The sequence below is a fragment of the Fusarium pseudograminearum genome, chromosome 4, assembly GCF_000303195.2.
Source record: "Fusarium pseudograminearum CS3096 chromosome 4, whole genome shotgun sequence".
In the NCBI taxonomy this organism is placed as follows: Eukaryota; Fungi; Ascomycota; class Sordariomycetes; order Hypocreales; family Nectriaceae; genus Fusarium; species Fusarium pseudograminearum.
Window position 1 is genome coordinate 861,935 of NC_031954.1, and position 16,086 is coordinate 878,020.

Below are 16,086 nucleotides of genomic sequence, written 5' to 3' on the forward strand. Positions count from 1 at the left end.
TGACCCATTCATCTCATCACTTCAACCAAGAGCTTGTTCGTTGTTGGGTCCTAGCTCTCAACCCCAGCTTAGCCTGAGAACTAACCACGGCTTCTTTCGCTAAAGGTTACTGTGGAACTTCGACCTTGAGAAGACCAGGCCAGCTCTGGGGCTTGATAAGGGCAGGTCGCCGTACTACCAGGGCCAGCTCAAGGCTCGCATGTTCGTACCAGAGCAAATAAAGAATACCACACAGTGTGGCAGTCGCCCCATCCACGACAGACTCGCTTCTAGATATTTTCTCGTTGGTGGTGCCGACCATACATCTTACATCACCAGACCGTTCCTGTGCCTGGCACTTCTTGCTCTTCTTCCATCTTGTCACTCTTCTCCCTCCTCACCTCATTGACGCCTTTTGGTACTAGGCTATACAACTTCCTATCAGCCTTCCCACCCGAACCAAAGCCACCAATTGCTGTCTGCACCTTCCAGCTCTTTGTACTACATCTCAACAAGCCGAGAGATCCCTCTTCAACGGAAGTGACGTGGGACCCCAAGCACAGCAGAGCCAGTAATTGAGTTGCGAGGCGGAAAGATTGCTTGAGAACTTGGCTTCATCATAGCCACGCATTATTAGCCATTCAGAGTGGAAGCTTGCTTTTCAAGTCTATGATTTGCTGGCTGGCCTGCACATTCGTTCATATATCCCTGCCGTCAGTCTTCTTTCACGGCCACACTTTCGTGTTCCAGCTTCATTCTCAATTTCTCTCAGATTGAGCTAAAGTTGCGTGCTCCCGGGTTCGCTTGAGCTTCAGAGATAATAACTGTCCTGAACCTCGCACTCTGATTTGTTTGATCACATCCTAGTTGGAACACTAGTTTCTGCTCATCAATCGGTAATACGGTGGAACTCGCGAGTTATTTCAATCTTTTGGTTATAAAGGCCAAGATCGTTGCTTCGGTCGCAGTCGGCACGACTTAACTGGTCTATCCTTCAACCCTTTTATTTCTAGCCAGGACTGTTTGGGTTATCTTCCCATCTAGTCCGCAGGAACCATAGTCAATCTGGCTATTCCACCGACAAGCCTGTGGTCGCAGGCGCAAACTTCCCTTAGCAGACCTGGTTCTGCCGCGACAGACTCGACAGGTGCATCTCCCAACTCACCACTGACACCGTCGACACCAACCTGGCCTTGCCGAGACTTCCCTCAAGCGAAAGCGACTGCTACCCAGGATAATAAACTACCATCCATAGCTAAGTTCGAGCAAGATCCATGCACTGGCCCTCGTGGCCAGGTGAGCACAAGCGGTCCCTCAATGTCACACACTGAGCCTGCATCTCAACATGCGCCAGGCCGCTCTTCGAGGTCCCCCATGGGAGAAGCTCTAGTTTCACCCACCTCGAATCGGCACGCACATCTGGGTGATCGCGATTTGCGCCATGACGGGGGCAATACCCCATACTCCAATGGCGAGGAACGGATGCAGCAGGTCCCTCAAAAGACCCTGGGCGTCCACAACATCCTCAACCCTTTAGAGCCTCGGCCATCGGCTTCTGGAGGCAACGGTCCTATGCATCCAGCAGCTCGTCCTTCTGACTCTGCAATGCATCCCCAAACACCCGGCTCGATACACAGCCCCTTCCATACAACAAGGTCTTTCCCGCACGGGCAAAACGCATCGATATCCCTTCCAGGTACACCCGTAGGGTCAATGACACCTATTGGGGCCCCTACCTCAGGACGCAACTCACCTATAACAGGATATCCTTTTCCTTCAGTCGGCAATACAAGACAAAGAGCCAGCCCGACACAACATCCCCGAGCCATAAGTGTCAGTCATGTCCCGCCCCGCGAATCAGACGGCCGCCAACCTTCGTCCTTGCATGGCAAACGACCCTACGAGGAGATGGCAGCCGAAGACACCAGATCTCACTACCCTAATATTCACCATCTTTCCGGTATGCCAGCTGGTCCTCCCTCAGCAATGTCGGACTCCGGTAGGTTGCATTCCCAGGGACCGATGTCTTCTCCTGGACTTCAAGCTCCCCACTCTGGTTTACCGCCAAACCACATGACAGGTCGCCAGCAACCACCGGTACATCATCAAACGTCATATTCTCCTAATATGCAAGGTGGTCGGCCATTCCCCAGTCCTGGGCCCCAAAACGAAAATAACACGCTGTGGTCGGAAACACTACGAAGACAAGGCACGGGTGGATCTCTCTTTGGTGTCGAAGGACAACAAGCCTTTATGACACTTCCTGGAAACGAAACACCTATACCTGTTCATATGGACTTTTCTCATGCGTCTAAAAAGGCAGACGAGAAGAGACAACGAAATGCCGTGGCTTCGACGAGACACCGGAGGAAGAAGAAGATTATGCAGGAGGAAAACTCAAAACAATTGCAAGAGCTTCGGGATGAAAGGCGATTGATGGAAATCAGAATCGAAGAGTTGACGCAGCAGCGGGACTTTTATCGCGACGACCGCAATCGCTTACGGGACATTGTTGGGCAAACGCCATCAATAAGTAGTCTTGCTGCGGGACCCCCAAGTCCTACATTTTCAGTGAGCAACTCGTACGCAGAGACCGGGTCCATGGTCTCGGGGCATATGGGCTATGGCGGTGAAGGAATGTCAAACGAGAGGCCAAGCCAGCGCCGTCGAACCGACGATCATCCCGAGTACTCATTGCCTCCGTATTCTCCTGCGAGCGTCACGAGCGGACACCCGAGCGCATCTCCCAGCCAATTGCCACCGATGCCAATGCCAGGCTACGGTGGACCATCACGACCATCATCAGCAGCGTCCTCGGCCAATAGCGAGAGGCTGCCGCCATTGAGAGCAATGGATGGTCGACCCCTTGGTCCACCTCCTGGATCAGGTGTGCAGGAGCAGGATATGCGAACGGGGCAGTGGGTTCCGGTCCAGCCTCGAGCACAGGAGACTGGCTGGGCAACAAGAGACACGCATCGCAGACCTTGATGCTGCCATATTCGTTGTTGAGATTTTGCAAGCTTGCGTTTACATTTTGCAATCGATGGGTATCTACTATATAATTTTACAGCGGTTCAGGTTTTCAGTTTGGATTTGGATTTGCAGACTAGCGGGTGGAACTCTAAGACGCATCTGTTGGGCAACCGACGAATTTATTGCAATTTGTAATTCTGTCTTGCTTCATTTCTCTTTTATCGTTTGGCTGCGTTATTTGTTGCTTGCGTTGGATCCTTTTGCGTGCATGGTGCTCTTTGTTAGCGGTGGTCAAGCTTGTATCTTTCTGTTGCAGACATGCTTTCATAACCGTTCTCAGCACTTGCTTTGGCAATGGTCCCTCTCTCCTGCAATCAGATACCCCTGTGGCCTTTTGCTCTTATCAACAGTACATTGTCGTGGAGACGATGGTTCAGTCCATGCACGCCAGCATGTACACGACTGAGAAACCCATGGCCATTCTCGATGGCATTACTAGCCTACCAAAACCTCACTCATGTTTATTCATTATCTTTGCATTTGTATTTTGCTGCTGTTTTTTTATCGTTGGCAACCTGTTGATACCAAATTGGAATTGTGAATCAGCTATCTATCTAGGTATGTATTTGTTGTGTGGAAAAGTTGTTTGGGACAAAAACCGGAGTTCTCTCGGCCATTAGGTTTCAATTTCTTAGCATGGCAGAATGTCTTTTTACCCTTTCGCTTGTACTGTCTGATACCCTGGTTCTTGCGACGGATCGAAAGGCGCTCGATTTATATTAGTATACTGCAACATAGAGCGAACAGCATTCAAAGAGAATGGTCTATACAAGAGACGTTTCCTCTTAATTGCCTCCTTAATTTTTCGCCCTGGCAACTGAATCTACAGGTGATACACGGCGCAGTTTCAGTGAGGCATTTGCCTGAGTATGTGATGAGTCGTGTGAAGAGAGAAAATTAAGTACCTACCACATCTGTCATATTAGGCTTACCAAGATGACTTTGGGACGAACTGACGTGTTCAAAACACACGGTATTCGCGTCTCGGTGTCCCTGCCGGTCCCTCAACTCGCCTCGTCTGGGGCTGTGGCTATGAACGAAATCGCCTCATGCAGACGTGCTGTTTATGTCTGTGACGATTGCTGCATGCACCGACCTTAGCGGCAGTTGAACCAACGGGAACTGGTCCAGGAACTGGGATTTTGCCACCGTGTACAGCAGTTACAGTAGCAATTGCAGAGGCATGTGTATGTGTGTGTGTGTGTGTTTATGTAGGTAGAGTATTCACTCGCATATAACATACATATGCATGTGCTTCAATGCATTTGTCGTGTTACAAAATGGTTTGTTACTTGCTTAAGCTGTCACATCCTTCAATCTCGGCTTTTTTGGACAAGGAAGGGGTGTCAGCAGTAAGTAACTGTACATTCGGTGCAGATTACCATGAGCATGTACGGTACAATCACTTACTGAAAGTGATAGATGGGATTGGATGGGCGGCTAGCGGCTAGGGTACATTAGTTTCCTGTTCTATCATATTGTGTGCATGACCGGAGATGGGGTCAGATGGGTGGTGATTCACATTAGATCACACTTGTTCGAGCAGGGGTTGTGTACAAAGGAATTGGGCAGCTATAGGATGGATCAAGGTTGAATATCACTCTATTAATGCCCAATGCTAACTAACTAACTAAGGAATCCTGAATTATCGATCCACTGTGATACGACAGGTAAATTGCGATGGGTAGGCACTTGTTGTCTGTGTTACTGTATAGACTGTGTTACTAGTAGTACGTACATATAAGATTTGTGTGATATTGGTTCATCAAGTTCCTCTCTCTTATCATCCATGATGTTCTTTTCTATAATACCCGCATTAATTCCCCCACACTCCATGATCGCGCTATCCCGCGTGTCGGATCATCTAAGGTGCAATCTACTTTAGCAAGGTAGACCTCGTCCTGGGCTAACAATCCTGGCAGCCTTTGCTACATAGAGTTATTGTCCAGGTACCCGTGCAAATACCTCATCTATAATAAGACGGATTGTTTGATTGTAATCAACTCATTTACAGGAATGGAGGCCTCGTTATGCAAGACTTGCTTACATGTTGATTTTCTTCTTTGCTTCACAACCTGCAGCTTTCGCCGTTTGACATGTCACTTTCCGGTGTCTTCTTATTCACATTACATACATGCAGGGAACCTCAACGCAAAAACGGCTTGCAGTAAAGATAGCCTCAGTCGGCCGAAAACAGACGATGCGGCAACAACGCTAATGTACATTGACTAACTGTACGTGTATTCATCCGTAGAAAGGAAGCCGAGATGTGATGCGGTAGTGACGTTGTTCACACGTTTGTTCTGGTAATAACCCGTAGCGAGATGGCTTTTTCTACGCCTCTTTAATATCCCGAGTGGTATTTGCCAACCAATTGGACTCGTCCCGTAGCTTGTTCCCAGAGCTTTTGGGTTATACGAGCACTGAAATAGATCTCACCTTCTTCAATGAGAAGGTTGGCGTCATGTTTGTCTGGTAAATGGCGAGAGCAGGTATTAGTCTTTGTTGCATTGATATTGTGGAGGATTGTTTGATGGGATCCGAATTGCTTGCCATTCTGGATTGCTGCAATTTCGCATCTTGCCTTCTAGCTTCGATCTCTGTACATAGTAGATGCTGATGCTCCGCTCTATCTAAATCCAAGGCATGGGTGCGTTGAACGGATCTGTCTATAATACAGGTTTTGAAACAAATCCACATTATGTACCAAACCTGACAAGGACTACACCTAAGCTTCTGTTCCCTATATATCTAGACTCAAGTGCATGGCAGTTTAGAGCTTTCCAGTCCTTCTTTCAATATCCAGATGGCGACATGTAAGCATAAGAGACGGCAACGAATCAAAATTGTCCACCCGATCGAGTATCGCAAACTCCAAAAGACGGCAGCCGACTTGGAAGTTTCGTTTCAACGATTCGAGCACCTTGAGATCTATAATAGCATGAGCGTAACGCGTTGATGTCCAGTAAATTTCAAATCTTGATGAGTTTCATAGACGACTAGGCGATAAGGCTTGAGCAAGGATCGCTCATGGCGTCATATGATATGCAACGCCTGACATGAACTGACTTGACTGTCAAAATTTGAAGCAATTTCGTCTATCTATCTTATCCACGTGTATTGGAAAAGCGTTTTGTTCTCATGTGGCTTGATATTTTGGGTATGGTTCCAGCTGTTGAGGCTTTCTGCTTCGAGCCTTCATCAAATAGCATACAACTATCACAGAATATGAACATTACAAATCTCATAGCCCGATAATAGTTTAAATTAAGCCTAACCGTGCAGTGATTGAGAGAAGATAGAAATGTGTATATATCGAACGGATGCGTGCAACATTGGTACGCGGGAAGGGCATCACCCTGGGCAATCAACCTGTAGTTACTATCTAACCCTTAGACTATCTCTACAGAGACAAACTAACTCCCATATTCATTTCCTTTAAAATATTTCCTTCTGACTTCAATACCAAAGAAAACGTTGGGTATTCAGTATGGAGGATCGTCTACAAGTTACGCCACACTTCACTGACGCCACGTGTGGCGGCGCTCTTCTGACCAACCAGGAAGCTCCAAGCTCGACATCTGGCCTCGAGCGTCATCTCAACACCATACCAACGCCCCGCGATCAACATCACGTCAATCCGGCGCATTACGACGTTGAATCCATTGCAGTCGCCTTCCTCTTCAGGACATACTCCAAATCACGTCGAGAGAGGCATCGCCTCATCGCCATCATGGCTTCATCATTCCCTCGATCGAGTATCCAACTCGATTACCCTCTATATGCCATCGACTTCGACCCTGAGGATGCGACTCGAGTTGTTGTAGGCGGCGGAGGTGGTGCCGGCCGATCTGGTGTCGGTAACAAAATCGTGGGTTGGCTTCACTGTCCCTTTGCGCATAAGAGTATGCTAACACAGCGTCTAGACTGTCCTTGAGACTGTTTCCCAGCAGGAACTTCGCTCGGCCGGAGAGATCGCCCTTTCTCGCGATGAAGACAGCGTCATGTCCCTCGCTGTTGGTCCTCACAGGGGCAAATCCACATACCTTTACGCCGGCGTCAACTCCAGCCCAGAAAGCATCGCAAAGGGCAAGAATGAGCACCTCCGAGCCCTGAGCGTTGATCCCTCCAAGCTGCGTACTTCGGTCGGAGCTAAGACCCCCGATACGAACATCACAGAAGCGTCGCGAACAGCTCTCTTCCAAGACCCCGAAGTCGATACATACCAGCGACTGTTGCGCATTGCCGGATCGACCGGTGTTGCAGCTACAGCGATGAGCAAGGAGCCTCAATTGGCGATTTTTGACGTCGCAGGCGCTGCTGTCAAGTTGCTCAGCGTTCTCAAGATCGAGAAAGAGGCTGAGGATTTGGATATCGTACAGACAGGAGAGAACGAGTTCCAAATCGCATACTGCTACAAGTACGAGCTGTGGCTTGTCAACGTTAGCGGCAAGGAGATCAGCGAACCACGACGGGTCTATGTCATGATGGATGACCATGGCGAGCGACCAGCTTTCCGAGCGCTTCGATACCTGAGCCCCAACTTCCTCGTGGCTGCGACCAATCTTCCCAAGCGAAGCGGAGTCGTGATACAGGCTTTCAGATTGCCCAAGTTAGAGCAGGCAGAGGCGCGCCTGTGCCTCAATGCCAGAATACCAAGGAAGATTTCTGCAACCGCATTCGCCGTCGCCAACCTATCCCCTCCATCTTCACCATTTGGCGCTCTTGGTGAAACACAGTTTGTCATTGCTGTTGCGGGCCACGATTGCTCCATTACTCTATACACACTTGAGCACACTGTGGGTGGTTCTATTGAGCTACTTTCCAAGCTATGGCATCTGCATACACTGAAGGAAGTCCACGGAAACGCTAATATCACTGCTATGGCCTTCTCTCGTTTCGTCACACCAAAGAACAATCTCCGCCAGCAATATATCAAGCTAGCCAGCACATCTCTGCAAAAAACAGTTGTGGTTAACAGTATCGCCCTGAAGAAGCACGTTGAAAAGGCCCCGCGTAACAAGAAGGGTCCTCCCCGTGCTGCGCGCTATGTCACAGCCGTGAAGTCCCGTGGTGTCTCTTCTCGTGGTCTTGGTATCACTATGGCCATCTTTGCCCTCCTCATGGCTCTTGTCGCACAGGCTGTTCTCGAACTCTCGGGTCAAAACACCCCGATTCTTGGTGTGGAAAGGATATTCCCTGCCGCATGGCATGGCTCTCTACGTGCTCCCGACCACCCACCGGCAGCATTTCTCGCTGACGAGTTTCTTGCCAAGCTCGGCGGTCGAGACATTGTCAAGACAGTAACCGGCGAGACTCTTGTGGTATACGAGGGCGATCTCCCTCCCGCAACAGCCGGCGGTGACGACCAAGTGCCGGAGCTCAAGCTCGATGTCCACGAGCCTTCTGTCCACGGCCCGGGCATGACGTGGGAAGAGCTGGGCGAAGAGCAGAAGGAGGCATGGAAGGCTCGTCTTAAAGAGGCTGGCGCCTGGACACAGACCATGGGCGAGGCCGTTTTCAAGGGTATTCTCTTTGGCGAGATTGCGGGTGCCGTCGGTCGAGCCGTTGCTGGTTAAGAGGGCGTTCCTCACTGGTTAAGAGGGCGTTCCTCACTGGTCACCAAAGGGCGAGGTTTGAGATAAACTTTGTACTGTTATGTATCATAGAGTTTTTGGCTTTTACGTATTGTAGATAACGGCAAGGGAGTCTTCCTTTCTGGGGGCGATTAGCAACGCCCGACCCTGTTACGCTTTAAGAAGATAATGTATTTGAATGTCTTGATACTAGTTGATGAGCGTCTGCTGGGTGTGCGTTTACCAACTGGCGTGAGGTTATGACCATATGGAAGCCATAGTAGATTTGACAATACTTTGACTTGTAGTTATATGTCAGCTCTGTTGAACGGCTGTTGCTAGTTCTATGGCTGTCAAATCACATTAGAAGTGCAGCCTTGTGACCTTTCTGAACTATATCTACTGTTCTTTATACATTTATACTTCTGGAGTGAAACTGCCAAGTCTCTTTCTCTTTAGCAAGTATAGATGGTGTATCGCGACATAGTTATCTGTCAGACTGTTGTCTTAGTTGACCTACCATTCGCGAACTCTCAAACTCTGATGGCTATGGACGCAACTTCTTTTGTGCACCTAGCCTATTATGTTCTGACTGCTACGTAGGTCGGCAGCATTAAAGACGTTTCTTGAGCATAAATAAAAAAGATCAAAAGTTCAACTTCATATCGATCTAGATGAATCTGCCTCTAACACTAACATTCAAGTAACCTGTAGTCTCTGCTTAATCGTTCTCTCTAATCACACTTGCATCAGTCATTGAGGTCCCATCTGCATCATATTTTCTCGATAGGGGAAGTCGTTTCGCCCTTTGAGTAATTGTGGATGGTACGGACAGACTGTGATGTTGTAATGTTTTCGGTGAGAGTTGTTAAAGACTATCCGACTCCTTTCCTTTCCCATGCAATAATACTTGCTGCAAGTCGTTTAGACGAGATAAACACCTTGACTTTTCTCTGATCTCTCCTTGTTCACCACAAGCTATCTCAGCCATGTAGATCGCGTCCAGCTAGAGAAGAGCCCCTAATCCAACCCTTTCTATAAACTAAAGTCCATACATCTTCAAGTCTTGTCAGTCTTGTCAAGGTCGGTTCAAGACGACACATGTGCACTGGCATATAATTGTCACGGTGGTTAAGCACTTCGTCGTTTCAGAAACATACCGGAAAGCATTTGTCACAGCAGCATGTTTCGGCACAGTTTCAAATTCTCTCAACTTAGTCTGAGCTAATCGCCATCAGGGTTGAACAAACAAAGCTATCTGCGAGTGGGTTAGCTGCCGCATTCCATTCCGATAATAATCTTGACGACAGCTACTTTGGTAGTCCTGCCTCGTGGTATCAGAAAAGTTGGTCGCTTGTGTCATAGGACACAGAAGTAAACCGGTTTGTGCTCTTTTGACCAGACTTTTAGGTTGTTTATCTTTGCATCCTGAAGCTTGAGTCAATCCTTCTGTTCCCTCTTAGTCCCGATATTGCCAGCACTTGGTGGATAGTTTACGCCATGGTCAGGAACTGGCTTGAACGACCAGACTGCTGGGAAACCTTGTGAGGCAATCAAGTTGAGCCTTTGGTTTGAATTAAAGTTGACTTTATGGCTGGCTGTGACGATCCAGGTCCCAACCGTCTGGCGGACATTCTGGGCTGGTCCATTGGTAGTTTAGAGAATGACTTCGTGTTTTAACAAGATGCCTCCCACGTCAAGGTTTGAGCCAAGACTGTGGCGTGTCCGGATTGGGATGAGATGGATATGACGGGTTCAAGTTTGAGAGTTGGCAGTTATCAAAGCGTCGTCGATTCCACGACACATCTTGTCCTGGCTTGGGGTGATAAGCGAACCCCAGACATTAAGGCATGAACTTGTTGGCTCGAGTGGCAATACCAACGCATAATTATGGTCTCTGGAGGCAGTTAATACACGTTGTTATTAACCCCTTTCACCGGTAACAAAACAGTTGAGATTGAAAATGGATAACATATGGGGAAACGATGCTTGATGGATGAACTGGCCCCAGAGTTACAGAGTGCAGACAGGGATCCTCCCTGTCAGAGAACCCTGAGATCCACTTTGTTGGCGTTAAACCGTGGCAGCAGCTAAACTAAACAAATAAGCAAATACGTAGACTAGAGTAAACACGTGTAGGAGGTTTGTTCGTTCTTCCAAGACACAAGACACTTTCACCCGTCGACAGCGTTTTTTATTTCCTGTCTTGCCTTGTCTTGTTTTGCTTTTAATTTATGTATGTTCCTTTCTTCCATCTTGCACCGGTTCATGAGGTATGGTATGGGCACGAATCATGATAATGCGTTTTACAAGAGATGCATGACGACAAAAGAGGAAAAGCAAACACACCCAGACATGGGTCATTGTTCAAGGGCCCTTGATCCCCTGGATGATGCCCCCCTGTCGGTGGCGATTATTGTTTGGAATTCCATCCACATTCCACTGGTTCTCCCAGTCGGTTGGGTCGATGGTTTAACATGCAAATTGCTCTCTATTTTTTGCTGCCATGGACAAAAGAGAACATATAATGCAGCAAGACGAGGAGAGAAAAGTAATACGAACTGCAAGGCAGAAAGCCACATTAATTGGTGTCTAGCTGACGCGATGGGATCACCTCGGCATTGAACTCGACTGGACCACCACCTCGGGTCTGGCTGAGTGAGCCTCGAGTCTGACCATTGAGTAGAGTCTAGGATCTGATGGCACCGGGCCGGTGAGCCTCAAGTTCTTTTTCATTATCTCTGGTCGTGTGAATGAATTGAGAGGGAGAAGAGAGTAGTTGGAGACAATAGCTTGAAAGGGATCATCCCGTCTGGGATGTGCTAATAAAGCAGCGCCCACCTATGGAAAGACACCAACTCTGGCCGGAGCAATTCCCGTAGCCTAGTTGGGAAAGTACACAATACAATAGGCCTAGCGAGTCAGTAATGTTAATAGTAGTTGATATACATAGAGAGAAGTATTGGTTATTCTTGCAACATCGTCATCTCCAAAGAAGAGAGAGAGGGACGTCTTGAAGAAAAGAGTACGCGCGAAATACAGAAAGCCTTCTTTTCTGAGGCTTCTCTTTTGTACGAGGCAAAAACCTGTTGTGGCCAATGTCATGTCAAAGCACACGGCACAGGATGAGAGAGTCTTGGACGGATGCAGGGGCAGGGCTTGGCTGAGCAATAAGGCGAGACAAATGGCAGGCAGAGGAGGAGGGCACCTGGTCACTCACCAAAAGAAAGCAGTTTCTTCAGGTATACAAGACCTGCAGTTAGATCACTGAGTGAGGAGAGGAGTGAGGAGTAAGGAGGGAGTGGAGTTGGTGTTGGTTGATTGATTGTCAGATCTCACCAGCCACACTTTTGCGGGAGCTAAAAAGGATCGTCGACTCGTAGGGTAAAAGAATAGGCATTTACAGTGGAAGTGGGCTATCACAAGGCCTAAAGTACCTACTGTGCCGACTTGTTACTGGTTGCTCCAACCCTGGGGACGCTGATCAACGGCACTTGATTAGGCACAGCGAGTCAAGACAGTGATGCAGGGTAGATGGGCAAGTTATTTACTTTGCATTATTTTTCTATTAATCTATTCTGATCGTACTATCCAGAGAACCCATTGTCTCTGTAGAGATCAAATCCAACTTATGATAGATTAGGTCTGGCAATGCGTGTCTCACAAACCGCAGTAGATCTTGTTTCTGGGGCGTCTTGGTTTGTTGGATGACAGCTATAGTGGTTGCCTGATCAGCTGCGAAAAAGAAAAAAAGACAGACAGTCAAGAGGATTAAGATATGCACTTTAAATTGAAGTAATTGAAACAAACGGACAGAATATTCCATTGCGGTAACCAAAACGAATAAAAACACACACATAAAATAATCACAGTCTACGGAGTATCATGGCCTGGCCTGACCTGACTTGCATAGAGTTCTAATGCGCCACTACCTAACGGTTCAGGATCGTAAGCGGGACGATCGAGAATCCCAATTTCAGTCCCGTCACTCTGGGTCCCCCATTTCAAGGCGAGGGCTAACTAAGCCAGGCCAGGTCAGGCCAGAGCCAGGGTTTACTCAGGCTTGATTTCAGTGATTATTTTGCTGGCAATTAGAGGGGGAAAACACCAAAATAACATATTGACACTCTGACGCTATTGATGTTATATGATGAAGTAGAAATCCAAAAGGAAAAGGGAAAATCCAAGAGGAGAAAGGTCAAGTCTGCAGATGTAGCTCGAGCGATTCAATTGGACGGATGAATTGAACAGGGCTGAGATAGCCAGTCCCTACCCATATCGTCCTCAATTATAGCTCGGCGCATACAAATCAGCCATGGCTATTCCATCCTCTGTCTGTAACAATCCCATTCTGTTTCATCGCACCGGCAGGCAGAAAATCAATCAATGATGTGCATCGTATAATTAACCACAAAACAGAAAAAAGATAGCCGCGACAGAATTAAATTGACTGGACAGGGCATGAAGGGGCCCTGATATGTCTTCATCTGGTCCAATCGACCTGAAGCTAATGCGGTGGCAGCATTAGCACTAAGCCCAGCTAGGCACCAAGCCATTTGGGGTTTGACACTGACGGCATTGAGACAGCCTGGCCTGGTCTGGTCTGACAAGGGGATTGTGAGAAGTCAGTCAGTTGTCTATTATGATGCTGCAATTGAGGCTTGTAGGGCCGTTGTCTATGCAGTCATTGTTCTATATAACACAGTCCATCGCAATTGATCTGTCTGTATCGAAAGCAACAGTCGGAGAAAAAAAAGGGACCCTCTCTGACCATCACGCGCAGATTGTTTAGTCCTTGTACCATCTACCTAGATACGTCTCAAAGGGGAAAAGGTGTGAGCGGACGGAGTCCTCCAGAGATGGGCGTGTATCTGCACAGGGGGGCCAGACTAAAAGACAGGGATGAGGGAGACATGGGAGATGGAGATGGAGGACCATCTGCTTTGCCTAGGCTGGTGAGGCGACCAAGCCAAAGCTAAAGGGCGGGAAGAAACAAGATACAACATGTTTTGCATGGCCTGGCTTTAATATTCAAGGCGATATGTTATGCGATGCTATGATAGCGTATTCTTTTTATAGTCGAGATACACCCAGACCAGTATTGAAACCGCGAATACTGAATCATTACTTGCTGATGTTCACTCACCATCAGTCACTCGCTCAGTCAGTCAGTCACTGCCCGGTGTGAGTGAGAGAGAGCATGTGTGACGATGACATCCCGGGCCTCGTGGCATCTCCGCACCCATCCAACCTCGTTTTCCAAGGAACCGTCCATAGCCATAGCCTCACATCTGTGGGGGTTTAGTATTCCTAACAAACAATACATATTCATGCCTCTTTCCCTATTTCAACCCAGAGGCATCCCGTCACGTCTCTCAGTGGCAATAGGGGGCTCATATCTCTGTATCTTGATGTTTCGGATTGCAGCATATCTTTTCGAACGGTGTGTCGTCGAGGTCGTTGATGAGGTGGGACTACTCCAAGATCCCCTTGACTTTTGCTAACTTGACCCTGGTCCGGTTCGCTGGACCCCCGTCGCCGAATATCCAAGGGGAGGAGACAGTGAGAGAGACAGAACGGTTTAATAATCAGCGTCAACTCTCTCAGTTCAATTGCATTTTCCCTTTTATTTTCAACCTCATCACTTTCAAGGCGAGATTTAAGTACCTTGCAAAGCTGGACAATGAATCGCACCATGTCCTGCTGAGATGACGGATGATCCGCGAGCCAAGGTCATGGTGACAGCCCACCACACAACCACACATCAAACACACTCTCTCCCTCCATGCAGCACAATAGACTACATAGTACATGGATGGAACCGGGAGGGCCGTCTCTACCCTGCATCTTGACATGCACGCAGACATTCACGCTGCCGCTGCAGCCTGCTCAATGGCCAAGTTGATTGACTGAACCGTTTGTATCGCGAATCAGGACGGTCAGTACTAGTCTAGATAGCAGCAGGAGAACTGAACCGGTCAAGCACACTACTGGGCTTAATTTAATCTTGCTTCCATAGAAGCACGAGAAGAAAGAGGCCCTTGACCATGCTCGCGTTCCTCAAAGTACCTGGTACCGTACCGTGCCTGGGCGTCCAACCAGACTAGGGGAAACAGGGATGCGGGGCCTTTTCTTGCAAATAACCAGGCCCTTTCAGTCCAGTCCTGCTCTGCTCTGCTCTGCTCTCATTCTCTGCTTCCTCTCTCTCTTGACTCTCTCCGACTCACTAGCTGGATCGGTGGGACTCGAACCAATGAAACCGAGGTCGGTTTTCCCAAGTGTTTCTTTGTTGTGCAAGCGTGTCACCTTTGTCTCCAATACTTTCTTGTCGCAGGGTTTCCCTCTTGGATTCTGTTTCTGTTTCTGGGCTCCTTCGTTTGAGGTTCGATTCGATCAGAGACGGACGGACGACGCCTGGTGGGTAGCAGAAAAGTTGACCTCCTAAGTCCTAGGTTACAAAAACAAATAGCTTAAAGAGTATAGTCTAAGTAGCATAAGTCGTCTCTTATGCTTCCAGCAGCCAATTTTTCTGATCTTGAGGGACGCCTCTTTTTCTTGTCTCTGTTCAATCTGACAAGAGAAAGGCTACCCCACTGATTTGCGCTGCATCCTTGATACAGTACAGAAAACGATGCCAGGTCGATCCTCGAATACACCCAGGCCTAGGTTCTGAGATGAAATGTAATAAAGATGAAGTTCCAATTGATTTCGGTTGCGCGCGCTATCAATGTCGTTGTCAAACTCTCTCTCTCCTTCTTTCCCTCTATCAACTCTAGTCGATCACCGTTGGTGCGTGCGGTCTATTTCCGTTCCTTGCCAACTTGGAGCCGTGCGCGGGTTTGACACTCTGATGATTTTCGGTCCCCTCTTGTTTCAGCTGTCGCCGAAACCCTGACGCGACTGACTATCCGTGGGTAGTATCAGCAGTACTATATAGACTGCTACTGCGACTCTATACTTTGAGATAGGGATAGATAGAGAGGTTATCTCAGGTTAGGTTCGTACCCGACCCGTCCGTAGTTCTGTACACATGCATACATACATGAACCCAACGGGACAAAAAAACGATTCGAGTTAGCGGCCGTCCAACGACGGACGGATAGACGCCCAGTAGCTCATGCGGCCACCGCCTCAACTTTTGATGTGTATCCATGGACATGGGTATATGAGAGAGAGGGAGGGGACCTAGGAGGGGTCGCCACAGGGAAGGGTAACGTAAAAAACCTACATGCCACGCTGGGCTGAACGTGTACGAAACAGATGTACGGATAGAAGAAGCAGAAACAAACCCAAATTAGCAGCCTAACGTTTGAGAACAAGATAACGAGAAGGACTTTAGAGATGAGGTGTGTAGATGTGCAATAAACAATTGAAGAAGTGGCTGTGTAGGATGGATGTACAAGGGTTGATTCATATAGCGGTATGGTTACGTACCTGGAGAGACAGCAGCCTCCAGTACCTGAGAGCCTGCTGCAAAATGACCTAGATGCCCTCCCTC

The 16,086-nt window shown here is 48.2% G+C and overlaps 2 protein-coding genes across 2 annotated transcripts, besides 2 other annotated features; both read left to right on the forward strand.

Moving 5' to 3' along the window:
- Positions 1–1,296: 1,296 nt before the first annotated feature.
- Positions 1,297–2,967, forward strand: FPSE_01594 (uncharacterized protein; the record flags this gene model as incomplete). The annotated part of the gene is made up of 1 exon (XM_009254714.1): positions 1,297–2,967. The coding sequence occupies one exon, from the start codon at positions 1,297–1,299 to the stop codon at positions 2,965–2,967; it is 1,671 nt and encodes a 556-aa protein (XP_009252989.1).
- Positions 2,968–4,196: 1,229 nt separating this feature from the next.
- Positions 4,197–4,219: a microsatellite.
- Positions 4,220–6,502: 2,283 nt separating this feature from the next.
- FPSE_01593 (uncharacterized protein) lies at positions 6,503–8,591 on the forward strand (the record flags this gene model as incomplete). The annotated part of the gene is made up of 2 exons (XM_009254713.1): positions 6,503–6,883; positions 6,939–8,591. The coding sequence occupies 2 exons, from the start codon at positions 6,503–6,505 to the stop codon at positions 8,589–8,591; spliced, it is 2,034 nt and encodes a 677-aa protein (XP_009252988.1).
- A 6,161-nt stretch (positions 8,592–14,752) lies between these two features.
- Positions 14,753–14,774: a microsatellite.
- Positions 14,775–16,086: the final 1,312 nt, after the last annotated feature.